Source organism: Sclerotinia sclerotiorum, genomic scaffold, assembly GCF_000146945.2.
Source record: "Sclerotinia sclerotiorum 1980 UF-70 scaffold_4 genomic scaffold, whole genome shotgun sequence".
NCBI classification, from domain to species: Eukaryota; Fungi; Ascomycota; class Leotiomycetes; order Helotiales; family Sclerotiniaceae; genus Sclerotinia; species Sclerotinia sclerotiorum.
The window spans coordinates 631,345-648,778 of record NW_001820832.1 but is presented as its reverse complement, the minus strand read 5'-3'; the positions used below and the strand labels follow the sequence as shown (position 1 = coordinate 648,778).

The 17,434-nt window shown below is 43.7% G+C and overlaps 7 protein-coding genes across 7 annotated transcripts in view; 3 read left to right on the top strand and 4 right to left on the bottom strand.

The window, feature by feature from the left end:
- SS1G_03342 (hypothetical protein) overlaps positions 1-1,381 on the top strand; it is a gene marked incomplete at both ends in the record, with an annotated part of 3,219 nt that extends 1,838 nt beyond the window's left edge. Inside the window, 2 exons of the mRNA XM_001595203.1 lie at positions 13-977; positions 1,119-1,381. Coding sequence (XP_001595253.1) covers positions 13-977; positions 1,119-1,381 — 1,228 coding nt within the window. The remainder of the gene's footprint in view (positions 1-12; positions 978-1,118) is intronic.
- Positions 1,382-2,264: 883 nt separating this feature from the next.
- Positions 2,265-4,455, bottom strand: SS1G_03341 (hypothetical protein; the record flags this gene model as incomplete). Its single annotated transcript, XM_001595202.1, has 3 exons — positions 2,265-3,446; positions 3,562-4,271; positions 4,338-4,455. The coding sequence occupies 3 exons, from the start codon at positions 4,453-4,455 to the stop codon at positions 2,265-2,267; spliced, it is 2,010 nt and encodes a 669-aa protein (XP_001595252.1).
- A 939-nt stretch (positions 4,456-5,394) lies between these two features.
- SS1G_03340 (hypothetical protein) lies at positions 5,395-8,214 on the bottom strand (the record flags this gene model as incomplete). Its single annotated transcript, XM_001595201.1, has 3 exons — positions 5,395-6,271; positions 6,320-6,437; positions 6,486-8,214. The coding sequence occupies 3 exons, from the start codon at positions 8,212-8,214 to the stop codon at positions 5,395-5,397; spliced, it is 2,724 nt and encodes a 907-aa protein (XP_001595251.1).
- A 1,193-nt stretch (positions 8,215-9,407) lies between these two features.
- On the bottom strand, positions 9,408-11,166 carry SS1G_03339 (hypothetical protein; the record flags this gene model as incomplete). Its single annotated transcript, XM_001595200.1, has 4 exons — positions 9,408-9,794; positions 9,846-10,493; positions 10,546-10,641; positions 10,792-11,166. 4 exons carry the CDS (start codon positions 11,164-11,166, stop codon positions 9,408-9,410), a joined length of 1,506 nt encoding a protein of 501 aa, XP_001595250.1.
- Positions 11,167-13,715: 2,549 nt separating this feature from the next.
- SS1G_03338 (predicted protein) lies at positions 13,716-14,077 on the top strand (the record flags this gene model as incomplete). Its single annotated transcript, XM_001595199.1, has 3 exons — positions 13,716-13,732; positions 13,762-13,931; positions 14,049-14,077. 3 exons carry the CDS (start codon positions 13,716-13,718, stop codon positions 14,075-14,077), a joined length of 216 nt encoding a protein of 71 aa, XP_001595249.1.
- An 881-nt stretch (positions 14,078-14,958) lies between these two features.
- On the top strand, positions 14,959-15,735 carry SS1G_03337 (predicted protein; the record flags this gene model as incomplete). The annotated part of the gene is made up of 1 exon (XM_001595198.1): positions 14,959-15,735. The coding sequence occupies one exon, from the start codon at positions 14,959-14,961 to the stop codon at positions 15,733-15,735; it is 777 nt and encodes a 258-aa protein (XP_001595248.1).
- Positions 15,736-16,468: 733 nt separating this feature from the next.
- SS1G_03336 (predicted protein) lies at positions 16,469-16,672 on the bottom strand (the record flags this gene model as incomplete). The annotated part of the gene is made up of 1 exon (XM_001595197.1): positions 16,469-16,672. One exon carries the CDS (start codon positions 16,670-16,672, stop codon positions 16,469-16,471), a length of 204 nt encoding a protein of 67 aa, XP_001595247.1.
- Positions 16,673-17,434: the final 762 nt, after the last annotated feature.

Sequence of the window (17,434 nt, the reverse complement as noted above, 5' to 3'; positions counted from 1 at the left end):
GATGACAAACAGATCAGAACAGGTAGATGTTTCCCTCTCCTCGTGTAAACAACGAACACATACTAACCACAAGATAGGAGCAAACCCCATGAAATGTTTTTCATTCTTCAAAGTAGGTGGTGGATTCAACGCAGATGACTATGCCGCCATCCGCCATCAAACCGATGGAAAATGGATAAAATGGGACGCCAAATCCCCACCAACCGAATTTATAGAATTAGCAGGCTCACATCAAGAAAAAGAACGCCCAGATGTCTGGATCAAACCAGATGATTCTATCGTCATGGAAGTCAAAGCTGCATCAGTTAGCATATCAGATTCCTTTCGCACCAATTTCACACTTCGCTTTCCGCGCTTTAAACGTTTGCGTCCGGATAAAGATTGGAAGAGCGCTCTTTCAATCGAGGGATTCATGGAATTAAAAGCGAAGGTTGAGGAGGGGGAAGATGATGAATTTCAAGTTGATAAGAAAAAGAGAAATTCTAAGAGACTGAAGAGAGACAAAGTTATCGCGGGTACTGAAGACGATGGCAAAGTATTGTATGAGGGACCTACCACAGGCGTGTTTGAGGGCATGGACTTTTGTATCTTGAGCGATATGATTCTACCAGTCAAGAAAAGCAAGGCGGAACTAGAAACGATTATTAAGAATAACGGCGGTCGAATCTATCAATCACCTAGCGCGAAAGAAGATATCATAGTCATTGCCGACAAACGCGTCGTCAAAGTCGCCTCGCTAATCAAAAGCGGGAAAATAAATATCGTGAAACCACAATGGGTATTACATGCAGTTGCGCAGATGGAAATAGATGCGAAATTGGGAAGATCTAGATTCGTCATCCCGTATGAGACGGGCCATATGCTTTTTACGAGGGAAGAGAATAAGGAGAGTATTGCGGCAAATTCAGATCAATATGGAGATCCTTATTGCCGGGATGTGGGGCCGGAAGAGTTAAGGGGTATTATGGATGGGATGGGTAGGGTTGAGGGGAACACGCAATTTGATGCCGCGAAATTTATGATGCTATTAGCGGAAAAGGATAAGGGGTTTGGAAATCTGAAAGGATGGACGTTTAGGGGATGTCGAGGGGTTTTGCTAACAGATGGCGAAGAAGCAGATCTTAACATCGATATTAGGATCGCGATGAACCACTTCCAATTCGCATGCGGTGTGTTTTTGCACGGAGAAGATGGAGATACACACGTTCAGAAGGAGGATGTTACGCATATAATCTTTGGGGATGTTTCGTCGGAGAGGATTCGGGAAACCAAAAGGGAATTGAGCGGGAGGACACCGCATCTCGTGAGCTGGAAATGGATCCGAGATTCTTGGGATACAGAGACGAGGCTGGATGAAAATGGTTATTTGGTGGAACTATGATGATGTGCTTTTAGGTGGTTGAATGGACCTGGGATTGGAGTTTGGGGGCTCGATTTATTATATCTAGAGTCACGAAGTCCTGGAGTTACTCTCGAGTTAATGTCTCAAAACTGATGATTTCTCAAATATGTTATGAATCAAGATTATCATACATACACAATACATCAATATATGTCATTGATTGATATATATTCAGCATTGACGAATATATTCTATCTATTTCACTCCGCCACTTAACATTCCAACAAATTTACCATCGCCAACCAAACTGCACAAATAAGGATAACCATCTCCAAACCCACAATGCAAGTTCAACATATATACACAAGTACAAACCTGCTTGCACCCCCATCCTCTCCTTCTTTCCGATGTTACTTTTCAGCGGATGTAGTCACTTATTTGGCAGCCCCAATGGGGCAGGGCAAACAGCATTGGTTCTGCAATTCGCAAAACACAGAGGATCCAATCACTGCGCAAAGTGCAGTGAAGTAAAGTAAAGAAATGTAGGTAATGTAAGGTAAAAAAGCTTTATTTCATTGTCATCGATAATAATATCGAACATTTCTTCCATGTTTCTCCCCTTTCACAATGTTACTTTTCCGTCTCTAGACAAGCAAGGCATCGCATCGCTACCACATCATTTCATTCCATTTCGTTTCGTTTCAATTCATTCCCATCCTTATCAAGCCAGCCAGCCATAATACCCAGCATACCCAGCCAAGAAGCTAGCAATACCAAAAAATATGCAACAATCAAAACGCCATGCTATGCTATGCTATGCTATTTATTAATTTCAACTTCCCGTTCCAAAATCCACGCTTTTGAACCCATAACATACAATCCCATCAAGAAATGAAAGAAAAATCTGCAATCAAGTCAGAATCTAAGCAAGTCCCACCCCGCTCTGAAACCTCATTCCTAATACCCAGCTCCCCTCAAACTCCACTCCCCTCCTAACTCTCGTTCCGGCTTTTTTCCAAACCGCCATACCTAGCCCAACGTCCGCAACGGAAAGTTGCCACTCCCCACTCGCCTTCGCATTCAAGCTCGTAATCCCTAATCCCAATTTCTCCTCATTACCAACCCCCTCGCCCATAATCATCGCTTCTAATAAACCTTTCTTAGGTGCTCCCATTGCAACAACATATCTCGCGTAGATGTACAATTTTCGCCCATCAATGACGCTAACCTTGCCGCTCGTGGGATCAATACCAGTAGGGACATCAATGGCGAGAACTGGCGCTTTATTTCTATTTGCCCATTCAATAAGTTCATAGGCTGTAGCTTGATCACCAGTTCGGAGCTCTTCGAAAGACATTGTGAGACCGAGAAGGCCATCTATTATCAGATCAATAGGCACACTCGAAGTTTTGACGAAATCGAGAAGTTCGGCTTTGGTGCAAACCTTACCGCCGAAACCGCGGAAAACCTTTATCTGGCGACGTAGTCCAACCAAGAGTTCGGAATCACGCTCAAGACCAAGGACACAAACTACAACGTTGAGACCGTGGTTTCGAAGATGTCGACCTGCTGCAACAGCTCGAAGACCACTTTTATTATTGCCCGCAAAGACTATGACCGTGGGAACGGTGGATTTCTTGCCTTGGGTTAAAGCACGACCTTCAATGTTCACAGCCGACAATCCGACTTCAGCAATACCACGACCTGCATTCTCAGTCATCATATCCTCAGTAAGTCCAAGTTCAGTATCTGCGATATTTTCCAAATTAAGCATTTGAAGCGCTGATATAGGTTCACATCGACGATCAGACGGAAGAAGATAGAACATAGGTTTTGATGGTCCGACAGAGATATTTCGTGACGGCTGGGAGCCTGGGACAGTACTTCCTTTCCGTGAGATCGGTCTGTGGTGGTTACCTAATTTACTCTCAGGTCTTCGTGTACGGGAGTTTCTACCACTTCCAGAACCTCTTTGACTGCTTTTTTCTTGAATATCTGTGTCATCCGCGTCACTCTTCCAAGTTTCTGAAGCCTTTGTGGCACCATTTGGTGTATCAAGGACGTTCTCACTGGGATGAAGGTTCTTTCCTCCATACGTTCCTGGCTTTGCTTTCGGTAAGCGATTGTGTCCAACCAGACGATCTGACTCTGCTATACCATCCTCTGCCTGGATTTGGTTGAAACACAGTCTCTCTGTCGGATTTTGCTAAACTACTAACAAAATCAAAATCTCCCATCTCTTGCACATCGGTTGCTTCTTCGGTAGCCCATCCACTCTCTTCCATATTCCTGTTGCCCCTTCTCTGAGACTTTTTCAAGGTCGCAAATGGCTGAAATGAAGTAACCGGTTCTAGCAACGGGGTTTGTCTCCAACCTTTTGATCGGGTCGTCTCTTTAGCCGGGTCAACATTTGGCTCTTGGAAAGCACGTTCTACAGGCTTTTTGCCTCGATTGTTTCGCTTACGAGTTCGTCGTCCTGATTTGGCTAAAGCTGGTTCCACTGACAAATCGGCTAGTTCTGTGTCGAGTTCTTCCAGGATCTCTGCCTCTTCACGCTCCTCCAGATCGTGAACTTCCAAGCTCGTCATACTGTCGGGTAAGGTAGATGAGGTATTCTGTTCTTTGCGCCTGTCCTCACGACTCACAGCAGTTCGCGCCGAATCACCGCGTTCCATCATTGTACTCTTCCATTGAGACTGCGACTGAACCGATGCTGCAAGAGGAGTGTCCGATACAGGTCTCCTTCCCATGCTCAAAATCGCCGGGTCTTCGAATTTTTTTGCTGCCGATGCAGGTACAACCGCTGGCTTCTGTTGTATAACCGAGGGAGGCGGCTTAACATTTTCATTCCGAGCCTCAATCAATTCTGTAATTTCCGCAGCATTAATTGTAAACTCCGGGACGTATTTACCATTAGATGGACAGGTAACTGTGAAGAACGCTTCGTATTAGCGGAAGTAACGGATGTGTTTGCCAACGTTACGTGAGCACCAACCTTCTCGTAAAGTCAGGCTTTTACCAGGTTCAATGCTACTGACAATGCCTCGCAACTGCGCACCAGGTGGAGAACTCAGGGTCACCAGCATAGTGAGCCCAATGAATTGGTTCGACATGTTAGGTTCCGTTTTTGGTTGTTCACCACTGGCCGAGAGAAAGCTTCGCGATATGCAGTGAGAGATGGAGGGTGGTGTAAGCGTGTAGGATCGTGTCAAGAACTTTCAATCAATAGAGAGAAGAGAGCTATAGGCAGAACAGTGATTGGAAATAGGTAATAGGAGGAGCGTCTCTCGAGAAACCAAAACTGACAAAGTTGACAACTAGGTGTGTTGATTTTTCTTTTCTGATGGTTGGGAGCTTACAAGGGTAGGTGATAGCGAGGTGAGACAAAAAAGTATATCGGGATTTTTGAGCTAGTTCTAGCTTAATCGGTGATCGCCGCTTCAAAACATTATCCCCGCCGCCTTATCGATAGGGTATGGCGGGGTGAATTTGCTTAAGCTTTGGAAGATCCGGTGCAAATCCCAAGACAAAGTCAAGCCAATACTCGAGTATCTCATGCATATGATCTCCAAATTTGTTTTAAAGCATGAAGCATGATTGACAATAAACAGATTATCGGTTCTTGGAATTAGATGTCTTATGCAAGTAGCAGGTAGTAAACCAATAAGAGGGCATCGACTGACATCAAACAACATTGAGCATTACTGCATCAACTGTCCGTTAAGATCCTCAGAGGTAGGAGCAGAAAGAAGTATTGCACAAGCAGGAGACAGTGTTCATTTGGTCAATATTTTAACAAGAAGTCCTCGTTATTTATTCGTGAGTAAATTTTATACATATGAAGAGGGAGGGCATTACTCATACTCGTCTTTTAATCCCATGCTAAACAATGGCGCCGCTCAAACAATTCCCGCGTTTGCGATCCCAGTGCATGATTGTAGATCGACCATATAACCTTCACAAACCAATTGAGCAAAATCTAAGCGACTCCTAGAGACTCCTGTAAACACCCGGAATAACTGTTGTCATGACTCTTTGAGACGCCCGCTATTTCAACCGAAATTGCGTGCCATCTCTCCCTCGTCCTCATCAACAGAAGGATCGTCTCTCAATGGCTTGATGGGTTTCGTTGCTATCTTTGGTGGATCAGCCCTCGCAACTTTGGGGTGCGCCAGAGCTCTGTTAACGCTATATAAGCTGTTGTAAAATTCAGCAACCCTCGGGTGAGCCATGACTTTCTTCGGATCGAAGTTCTGAACTTCCAAGCCAGCTTGGCTTGTTGCTCGACTCAGAGCAACATAGGCTTGACCATTCTCAAATACTCTCTTCAAGTCAATCTTAACACGCTCAAGGGTTTGCCCTTGTGCTTTGTGAATAGAGAGTGCCCAGGCAAGAATAAGAGGTAGCTGGGTGCGTTGTGCCTGTATCTCTCCGTTTGGTAGCTCAATCTTCCATTCCTCTGGCTGAACAAGAAGGTCTCTGACAGTTCCGTCTGGGATGGAAAACCGCACCAGCGGGAACAGCCTGCCATTGTTGGAGATTCCGGTGATAGGTAACTCTTTATTGGTCTGTTTAAACCTCGCGAGGTCTGATTGACGGTTGTGTTCCTCCTCAGCATCGGAAAATTCTTTTTCATTGAGTATATCTGGGTTCGAATCATAGATCTCGAACGACTTTTCACTCATGAAAGCGACAACTTTCCCAAGTGATCCGTTTACTAGTCCATCATCCATATTTTTGATCAACATGACTTGAGCTCCCTTCTTAAGTTCGATGGATTTTGGAGCCATCATATTTGAAAGAAGTTTCTCTCTCATCCCTTCGTCAGTGATTGAACCCGAGTCAGCAGCATCATATCTATATGACTTGCCGTGCAGACTTCTCAATCTGAAGGTATTTGAGTTCTCGACCTCGTTCCGAGTTGGAAACCTAAAGACCAGTCAGTGATGAAGAGCGCTAGTATTGTAATAAACGCACAATTCTGTAGCAGTCAAGTCGTCTTCATAATTTATGGCGCGTTTCATTCCTGCAAAAGCTTTTATAGTGTCTTGGGAGACTTTTCCTAGCCGCATCTCGTTTAGCATGTTTGCGAATACTATGCAGTGTTAGCTTGCTTCGGCATGATATGATTTCTCCACCTTACCAGGATCCTTCTGACGAAAAACTTCTGTTAGACCAATTGTATGATGGATTGCCGTTCCCCAAGTAGCAGCGTCGAATGCAAATTTGACACCTCGACTCTTTTGATTGTAATCTGGAACAGGGGGCAATTGGAAAAAGTCTCCAGTGATCACAAGTTGTATACCTCCAAATGGTCGTCCATTGTTACGCATTCCCCTCGCGATTTCTTCTAACTTATCGAACAAATCGCCATCAACCATGGAAATCTCATCAATGACCAAAACCTTGGTTCTCGTCCACCGAAGCTTGGCTTTGTTGTTTTTTTTTATCTTTCTTATGAGTGAAGGCACATCTTCTTTACCAAGCCCAATGCCTCCAAAGCTGTGCAGAGTCACGCCACCGATGTTGCAGGCAGCTAAACCTGTTGAAGCCGTGACAGCAACTCGGTCACCCTCGCGAACGTACTTCTTTTTCAAAGCAGCAATAATTGATCTCATCAGAACAGATTTTCCAGTACCGGCAGAACCAGTAAAGAAGACACTTTTACCGTGATCCACAACCAAACTCTTGACCCGAGTTTGCTCGTCAGTCAGGTGTATCGGAGCTAATTTAGCAGTCTTAGTGCGAACATGTGCCTCGGCGGCCGCCTTTTCAGCCAGGTCAACTGTTTTCTTTCGCCTTTCCTTGACTAACTTCTTATTCTCCGCAACCTGTCTTTCAGTGTTGTCCCAAGGTTGTTTCTTGTCTTGATTCACCGAAGTACAATCATGCTGATCGAGATCCCATTCACTTGGCTTTCCCTTGCGGCTGTTCGGACATTGCTTGCTGTAATGCCCTGTCTGTCTGCATTTGAAACAAACAGCTGGAGCAGATGTGCCAGACGTTTGAGAGCTTAATTCATCTGCTTGTTCTTGTCTATGCGATACCTCATCTTGTTCCGACTGTTTCTGTATCCATGGTAATGTTCGTCGCTTTGGTTTTGGTGCCTCATCATCTTCTATGATTATGAGAGACTGTACCGCCGATTGCTCATGCTCACGCTCCCTCCGCTTTTTAGCTCCAGGCGGCGTCTCTTTATGCGAAGGTGGTGAAGACGACCAGGTATGCGCGCTACTGCTCGGGGCTCGCTGTGATTTTACTCTTTCCGCAAATGGGGACGACGGTATTGTTGTAAGAGTAGGTTTCGGGGGCGCTGGCATGGAGGCATTGGTAGATAAACTTTGTGTAGGCAAAGTGTAACTGATATCGAAATCTATATTATCGTCATCGCTCCAATCGTCCTCATTGAATTCCACGGCAAAGCTACTATTTGGTGTATCTTGGAACGCACCATCCCTGCTGAATAACGAACTCAAATGGGAGCTGACGGCACTTGATGCAATTGTCGATTGACTTTTCTTTGGCAACATCTTCTCATTTACTGAGGCTGGTCTCAATGGTTGTACATATCCGCCGATTGCCTGCGAAGGTTTTGGCTTTAATGACTCTTGAATATTCCCATTTCGTGTCATATTTTGTTGCGTAATTGCTGCCTTCTTTGCGTCGTTTTTCGGATGCAGAGATTGGGCCTCCGTAGCTTTAGCTTTAACAGCACGTCCTAACATCGCGTGTGCGATAGACGAGTATAGAACACTTCGAGTTGGTACATTGGTGATGCGAAATGTGAAACGAGGATGCGCTCTCCAGCGTTGCGCAAGACGACCTCTGATGAGTGAAGAAAGTGCTGGAGAAGTGGTGCAGCCAAATGGCATAAAATCGTTTGAGGAAAGTGCAAACTATTAGAAGGCGCTTGCTTGAACTCACCTGCACCTCTTGCTGTCTATTGTCAAAGAGATTAATAAATACGGGTGAGTGATAGTCCGATTGGGTACAATGCTAAAATTGTTTTGCTATTTTGCCTCGCGTCACGGGGTTTCGCGTTTCGCGTCGTATCAAATCGATTAATTTATGCTAACCTTACCCCACATTGATGTGAGGAATTTATGTGGGGAAATTGCCGTACGGAGTATAAACGCATCTTCACAACTACAGCCTCCCTATTATTAGCCCGAGACCACTCTCTTATTAGACTATCTATCCAACATGGAAGTTTCCTATCCAACATATTCGAATTAAGTTTGCTATATCTCAACTTTATTAGACAGATATTGTGTCTCGTCTCTTTTTAGTTGTTACCTGTAGGCTATTCCAACAATGGAAAGTTCCCATCAATTTATTAATTAATTTATAGGATCACATAGCACCTTTCCGTACTTCACCATCATAAGCTTGAGTAGAGAGGATATGTAGTATTCATTGCTGACTTCTGCTGACAGCACCAGCCATTTAACTTTCATGGGTTGCTGTGAATGTTTCTAACCCTACAGTTCCCTCCTCCCATTTTGGCCTCTTACCTGGCCGACCAATTCCTCCGATTTTGCAGAAAAATCTTAAGACTATCCTATCATTTTCATTGCAATCTTCTGCATAACATAATTTATGTGACTGCCGGCCACTTCGATAATGACAACGTTGACCAAAAGAAGTGACATGGCACAATATAAACGGGGTAGTCGCTAAAGTAGATTCGTGGACTCATGAGGACAAAAGGCGAAGAACGAGAGACCACAAATCAAATGCAGAAAAATAAAACCAAGGCAATGATAACCTAGAAGAGAAGGAAAGAACTTTTTGATAGACGTGACAATCACCTTTCCAACACTGAGGAACATAGGAAACTACGGATCGAAAGAAAATTATCTTGAAATAGAGCACCCTATGCAACTTCAATGCTGCTCGGCCTAGCCGTCAAGCAAAAGACCAAGGCACAGATGCGGAAATGAGATTATGCCACCAAAACTTAATATCCCTGATCCCCATAAGACCGTAAGAACTTGACAAAGCAAAATACACCTGAAAATAGTTGCTCCAAAAGAGGTCATAAATGCGTGCTGCCGTATAGAGCTTAGCCCTGATATCCACCAAAGCCGTTACCGTAACTTTGTGCAGTGGGAGCACTCCATTGCGCGGCTGGGGTTGGTTGCGCACCTCGACCATATCCTCCAGCACTGGCAGGGCCACCATAACCCATGGGTTGATTGCCATATTGCGCGGCGGATTGAGCCGGAGGACCACCATATCCCCCTTGTTGACCAGCGAACTGGCCTGGAGACTGTTGGCTAGCCATGGGTCCAGCTGATTGCGGTCCAGCTTGCGGAGGCATTCCACCATATTGTGGGAAATAAGCGTTGGGTGTACCTGGGAACCCACCCGGAGTTGGTCCGGCCTGAGGGCTGTAGCTCTGCTGAGAGCCGTCGAATCCTGCCGAAGTAGGTGCTTTGTCTTTGCCCCACTAGAGAATTATTAGCATAGAATTAGATATGAAGAAATAAGCAAAACTTACACTACACTTGAGAGGACGGCCGTTGACATTGTATCCACTCAACTGGCAAATGGCAAGTGCAGCATTTTCATGAGAATCCATCTTTACAAATGCAAAGCCACGATCAGCCTGAAAACGAGTTTCCACAACATATCCAAAATTCTGGAACAAGGGAACAAGGTCTTGTTGTGTTGTGTATGGTGTCAAGTTTCCGACGTAGCAAGTGGTTTGCCATTGAGGAGTTTGCTGAACAATCATATCGTAACTCTGAACACCATGGGTTGGAAAGTGGTGATGACCAAAAGGAGTGGTAGGAGTCATGCCCATGGCAGACATAGCTTGTTGCTGCGAGATAGAAGGCTGGCCCTTTTGGTTTGCCCAGTTACAACGAATAGCTCGGGAGCCCAGCCACTCACCGTCCATAGAGCTTAATGCCTTCTCGGCATCCTGACGTTCACGGAAAGCAGCAAAGCCGTAGCCTCTGGACCTTCCTGTCTTCATATCCCACATAACACGTGCCTCGGAAACGGAACCAAAGGCAGAGAACGCCTGTAGTAGAACTTCGTCGTTCACCTCGTTTGAGAGGTCTCCAACAAAGATGTGAAAGTGGTTCGATGTATCTTCCTTGTTTGAAGTGTTCGACTGGTAGGCCCAGTTCACTCGAATTTCCTGTACAAAGTCAGATTTGCTGCTTGGAAGGATGGAGAAAATCAACACTCACGGCCTGATGAACACGTCTTCCATTCAAGGTCTGCATAGCTCTCTCAGCTGCTCCAGGATCATCATATTCGACAAAACCATAATTAAATCCCTTTGACTGAGACTTGATTAGCATCAAGTTATACGGATGTAGGTGTATGTAAAAGAAAGGGTTGAACTGTTAAACAATATTGAAGATTTCGCAGGCCTTGAAAGCTCGAAACTTGGGAATTTATGGAGATAGTAGATAGATACTGACAGCACCTACATTCTTGTCAGGAATGATTTTAACATTTTGAACATGTCCAGTGGTCTCAAAAATCTGACGGAGCACCTCTTCAGTGACTCTTGGGTCAAGACCTCCAACATATAATGCGCGCTTGTTTGGTTCCGGTGCAGCTCGGCGAACGAATCCACCAGCGCTATCTGGCGACATTACCCCACCATTTTCACCCATAGGAGAGGTAATGGCAGTTGGGATTGGATTCGTGTTCTGCGGGATAATCACTGGAGGAAGTGGTGGCGGTGGCATATGCGAGGGGTTGCCCTGGCTATTGTGACCATTTTCATAGCCTGGCGCACCAGCAGAAGTCTGCGGTGGTGGTGGGAGCTGGGCGCTGCTTGGTGGACCGTTGTCTGCCATTGTAAAATTTGGTCAAGGATGATATCTTATCTGTGGTTGCTTTGAATACTTGCGCAGAGGAAGTAGATAGAGGGAAATCGAAAGTAGAAAATTGTGCGGATAGGATCGTAAAGCGATCGATGACAAGGAACGAAAAAAGCTGAGTTGTGAAGGTGCGCTGATTTGCGTTCTTGTGTAACTCGAACGATAAGAAGCGCGTGAGACTCGAAAATTCGATAAACGACTTGCGAAATAGATCGATGAAAGTTAAATAGCAACAACTTAAATTTATACACTTGTTGTGTGAATAAATTATTGATTGTGGTAATTCAAGATGAACAGAGAAGGTTCAAAATGAAGCTTGATATGATGCAGAAGTAGCAGAGTAGTAAGAGATGAGATCGATGAAGGAGGGGTTCTCTGCGACAAAATCTCAGAAGACCGAGTGAGAAATAAAGAGGATGAGACGGAGACGATGACAACGTAGAGGTATGAATATGGAAGAAATTATTCAATCACGACGAATAAAAGACGAGAAGGATAGAGAGGAGACAGAGACCACTCGAAAATCCAAACGCCTGTATCGACAGTAGATTGAAAAGGAGAGAGGAAAAGAGACGACGACGCTGCAAATGATTTTCTTGCACACAATAGAAAAAAAAGATGGTGAACGTAAGAGAAGCTGGGGGATAAAGTAGAAGATGTTCGGCGCAAATTACTTTGCTGCAAGTTTGAATGAGGGAGGGTCTGATAAAAAGGGTAGCTCTGCCTGCTTTCTGTTAGCTTCCACGCTAATGGACAAGGCTATTTAGGTAGTAGGTAGGTAGGTAGGCAGGTAGAGTCCGTAAGCCAAAAAGAATACCTTAGACCTAAGGTATATAATATATTTTAATAGCCATATATGGACAGTTGGTAATTATATGATAATTCACTCTTCGCGGTCTGAATATTCGAGTCGTTTTTGTCATTGTTCAAACCATATAACATTTACCATGATTAGGCACCTATCTACTACTTATCTTATAAGTATTCCTATATTTAGAAGTGACTCGCTAATAATATTCTCATCTCAAAATATGGAGGATATATACTGATGATGTGATTGAGTGCTAATTTTCATTCGACTTTTTTCGCCCATGAGAGATTCCTTCCTTCCAAATTCATCTGAACTCCTTTGGATAAATTCTGTTGAACAACTTGATTTGATAGATTCGCCTTCAAGGACTGTACGGTGGTGGAAGATATCTGTCTATTGGATGGATATTGCTCAACGTTTATTAGCTTCGAGTTCTACCAAAGTTCTGTCGAAGAAGGTACATTTTGTTTTACTCCATCGATGGTTTGAGACCCACCGATTAACATACCATATACTGGTCATATAAATACCTATTTCGAGATATAAAAAGTTTGGAGACTTTTATGAGCCGCCAGCTGCAAGATACGGATCACCAATGAATTCAACAATTGCAACCTGTTCAAAAACCTATCAATCCATTCTATTTATATGCATCAACACCCTTCTCATATATCTTCCCAGACTAGTCATTCTATTTCCATACCTTTTCCTCAAGTCAACTCACAGAATCATTTGTTAATTTATTAGACGCCTACTACCCATCTACTTAATACTTATTGGCCACCGCCTCAAGACAGGAAGCTCCTACTTTAAACCACCAACCCACGGAAAACCCCCGTCACACAGTACGGAACAGAGTCATTGCTTTATTCAAATTCTTCCCGCTGGAGCGGACCGAGAAACCCACTGTGGAAAAAAGCAGATGTTATACCGACGGGAAGGAATATCAAGGGCTGCCGATTGGCGAAATACGGAGCACTTAATTGATATGACAGTAGTACCCTATCAGGCATTAGTCGACGTCTTGTGGACAGATCATCCCATCTTTCTTGAGGCTAAACTTCCGTGCGGAGCAGTGAGAACCACACAGACATGGAATCACCAGTGAATCAAAAGCTTATCTCCGCACTGCGAATCCCATAAGATGGGTCCAATCAACATTTTACATCCCTCAACAGCTTTTGTCGTTTTCATTATGACGGGGTATATAATACCTGGAATCTAAAGAGATGAGAGTTGTGTTATCGAGGGGCATTCTCACGAAACAGGTCCAAGTATTTAACCAAGTATTCTAGCCATGAAGTAATTGTCGAAGTGTGGGCATCGGGGACCTAGAACTACTACCTAGGTTGAACAATACTCCCAGAATTGCCTCGGCCACTTTTTATCCAGACTGAAGTGATATTCGATAATAGTGCTCATGCTCCCTCAAACTTCTCGTTTTCCTACTTTATCTATGTGTGTTTTTGAGTTAGTTATCAGGGAGGTATGATGCTGTGCCTCACTTGTACCTAAAAGCAAGCGGGAGCTAGCTTTTGGCTCATGAATTGCTAACAAAGCCATGTTCAACAACAAGATGTCACTTGTATTGATTTGCATTGCTTGACATAATTTTCAGTCGTGACATGAAGGTCCGAGGGGAATGATTTGATTACCCCGCTAGTTTTACTTACAATATCATGCTAGAGATCACTTCTGATTGGTAGGTGTAAGCATGTCGGCCTTCAATAAGTGCGTGCTGCCTTTAAACGTCTTTGCAGATTGCAGACTGCAGGCGGTGAGTTAGTAAAAGAATCGTTAGAATCCCAATCAGGGTCATTACTAAAAACACTAAGGTTAAAATATGCTACTACCTACAAAGAGCAAGGCAGAGTGAATCTTAATGACACGAGGAATGTTCACAAAGCTGATCTTATCTCTTTTGTTGTCAGTATGTAGTATGTAGCATACGAGTAACCGCTGCCACTTCGAATTCCTCTGAATCCAATCGATATCTCAAAGATGCAATTGCAATCCTTTGTATCCTACATGCATACCGACTCTCAAGCTTTTTGTCAAATTTTTAAGCGCAATTAAGCTGGATATTCCATTGTTCTCGGAATTGAATAACAACCATTTAGGAGTGATATAATAAAGGATAATACGAATGCGTCAATGTGTACCAAAACTGTTTCCTAAGTCTTCCTCCTCCTTTGTACTCATCGTCTATAAGGTACAATCGATTTTTCTGCTTCTTGACTGCCATATCCACAATACTAGAATTCAATCTACTTATTTTGGATAAAATCAAGTGCAGCCGCGCTTCACACGCCTCTCTCTACAATGGAAGAGGTCACGGTAACTCCCCAAAAAAAACGTCGCGATGCTATTCGTGACAAGTTAGAATTTGAATCTGCCTGTAAGTAAATGTCCAGCACATAAATGGTTCGATGTTAATTACTCATATTATAGATCACCCCGGAGTAGATGCTAAAAATCTCATTCATCTCGTTCATAGCACTGTGGTTAACGGAGTTTTTACTCCTGATTTACACTACGCATCGTGGGATAAAGAAACCATACTATGCCGTAATTGTGGCTTAACTGATATACATGCCGCCATGGGATATACTTCACGCATCAAGCTTTACTATTTGAAACATAATAATGCTATTTGGGAACTTGGCGGTCCGGATGGGTAGTGGCTGCTGAGGGACGAATTAAACATCCCTGGTCTCAATATGACAACGGACTATACAACACAGAAGTTTCTTCGAGAAACGAATTCAGGTGTACCTCTAGTAGAAATGCACAGGTTTGGGGGAAAAGATGAAAAGTTCAATTTTACAGTGATGTCCCGGACAAAAGGAAAAGAGATGGGGGAGGCTGCTGACGGTCTCTGCGATGAATAACTCGCTGAGCTTACGCTCGATTTTAAGGGAGTTTTCAAAAAAATAGAGAAGGTTACTAGTCCCTACATGCAAAGAGTAGGTGGTGCAGAAGCTCTTGATACTGTTATTGGTAATTGCATGAGTTATGGCTGTATCAAGACAGGACGCACTGAAGAAGAGTGGCTGGAAAACTTAACTCCCGGGATGCGCAAATCTCTTTTGTCAGATAGTTGGCGGTGTAATCAGCGTGGGTTCAAGAATCCGGCAGTGCGAGATACTTGGGTCAAAGAAGCGGACGAAAAAATAGCTAAGCTTAAGGCAAAGTTTCCAAGGGGTGGACCATATGTTTTAAACCATGGAGATTTGAATTTTTCGAATGTCTTTGCTTCAAATGACAACGCAGAGAGAAAATGGAAGGTCAGCGCAGTAATTGATTGGGAAGCGGCTAATTTTTTGCCTTGGTGGGCAGGAATTTACAGGTCTTACGGACTATCCTTAAAAAAACATCCAGAACTTTGGGAGTGTTTCCCCCCAGGATTCACACTGGAGGACTGGGAGCCGCTGGTGAAGCTCATTGATGAGGTGCAAAAAGTGTGGAGTGGTGGAGGGAGCCACACTCAAAGTAAGCATGGATTAACGGATGGAGCAAATCATTGGTATGGTAGCAAGGATTTTTGTGAATGCCATAAAATAAGAGAAAGCTTTTCTGAGTGGAGTTTTGGGTGGCCGAAAGAGCATCTGGATGTGTTTGACCCTGAGCTTACGGATACGGATGATGATGATGATGAAATAGATAGGAACAAACACAAACACGCTAAAGATGAGAGGGAATTTCAGCGGTGGTTCAAGGAAATCAGTTTATAGTTAGTTGGCTGAGCTATCTTCTGCTTATCTCAATATTTAGTTTGAAATACCTGAAATGAAAATCCTTTGTACCGAGGGGTCTCTGGACAGAAGCACAAACCTGCTTTCAAAACTGCTAGATGCTTCCCGTAACTTAGCACATAAAGTAGCACGTAAAAAAAGCGATCGCTAAGCTGAAAGGCCTGCGTATTTGTGTAAAAGTACAGACCAAGCAATCAAAAATAACAAATTCTCAATTAAGCACTGGTGAAGAGCGTGTAGCATTTCCTTTCTTCCCCACAATGAAGCTAATATCTAGCAAAAAAATGAATCTGGTAGGTGAGCTATTCCCGTGTGAATAGCCTCCTCTCCCGAATGCAACCATTTCATCCGACCTACCACCACATGTATCTAGTTCAACACTTCCTACTTAAGACATGCTGGCTTTAGAAAGGATACCGGCACTATTTCGCAAGTCGGCGCTTGTGCCAAGCAGACCGCAATACTGGAAAATACTTACATACATTTGTAGTTTCCGGCAATCCTACGAATGCTTCAAATCTGGACCAGTCCTCAAAGCTGACCTCGTTATCTTTCCTAGGACTAGCAAGAATTTGGCCCCAGCCAGGCTTAGTAAACGATAGTCTCACATGGCCATCTGGTCGATGTACATAGACCGCTTTCATTGTTCCCCCGGAGATTCGGCAGGAAGGACAGCGGTATGTAGGTTATTCCTAAGAGCTTGTTCGATAAATCAGAGTTTAGGGGCCTTATCTTCTCGTGAATCGGTTTTTGTAACTTGAAAAATGTTCCAGCTAAGAATCCTCGTTTCGCCATTATGACACTCATGGGTATTAACCGTCCATCCGTGGCAGTGGTTGCATGTTTCCTGCGTTCGTGTGTATTTTAACCCACAAGTCCAACATCTAAGTGTGGCTTTTTCAATGGGTGAGGCCATTTTGTTGATCTGGGTTTTTTCAATGATGACTTGTTGTGGTATTGAAGAAGGTGTTGCTGTAGTGTAGGATTATTTTCAAGGTAATTAGGGGAAAAACTTGTCTTTATATCACAGAAAGATGTCTAAGAACTGAAAGAATTTCAGAATCCTTGCGAACATTCTACTCAGCCACCCAATGCAGAAAAAGTACTATCGAATATTCATCCATTAACTAGATAGTTCTCATGGGAACTTTGTAGGACAGCAATCTCTACTAGAGATATCTTGAAGCTAGGAATTAGATTCCATAGGAGCAATAGTACATCATAGAAAGACGTCTAGATATTGAAACAATTTCAGAATCTTTGGAAAGAACAGCTCAATGAAGAAAAAGCTTCCAAAAGTGTATTATAGAATGTTCATCCCATTAACTAGGTAGTTCTAATAGGAACTGTGTAGAACAAACCATCTTTACTAGCAACACCTTGAAGCTAGGAGTTAGATTGTATGTGAGCAATGAAAGACGGTGAAGAGTGTCAAGGATACAGTTGATCAAGGTCAAATCAAATTATATTCAAGACCGTGATTGAGGGGGGAACAAGATCGGGGGGGTTTCTTTTGATGGTTGAGGGTAAGCGCTATTAGTGCACGTGCTTGTGTCATATCAGAGTCAGAAAGAATTAACTGAATGCCCACCAGTCTAAGCCTTATAAGGTTGACATTATTAGGGTATCTTTCCATACTTTGCACAATCTGCCTTTTCAACTTCATGTCAGGCATTGT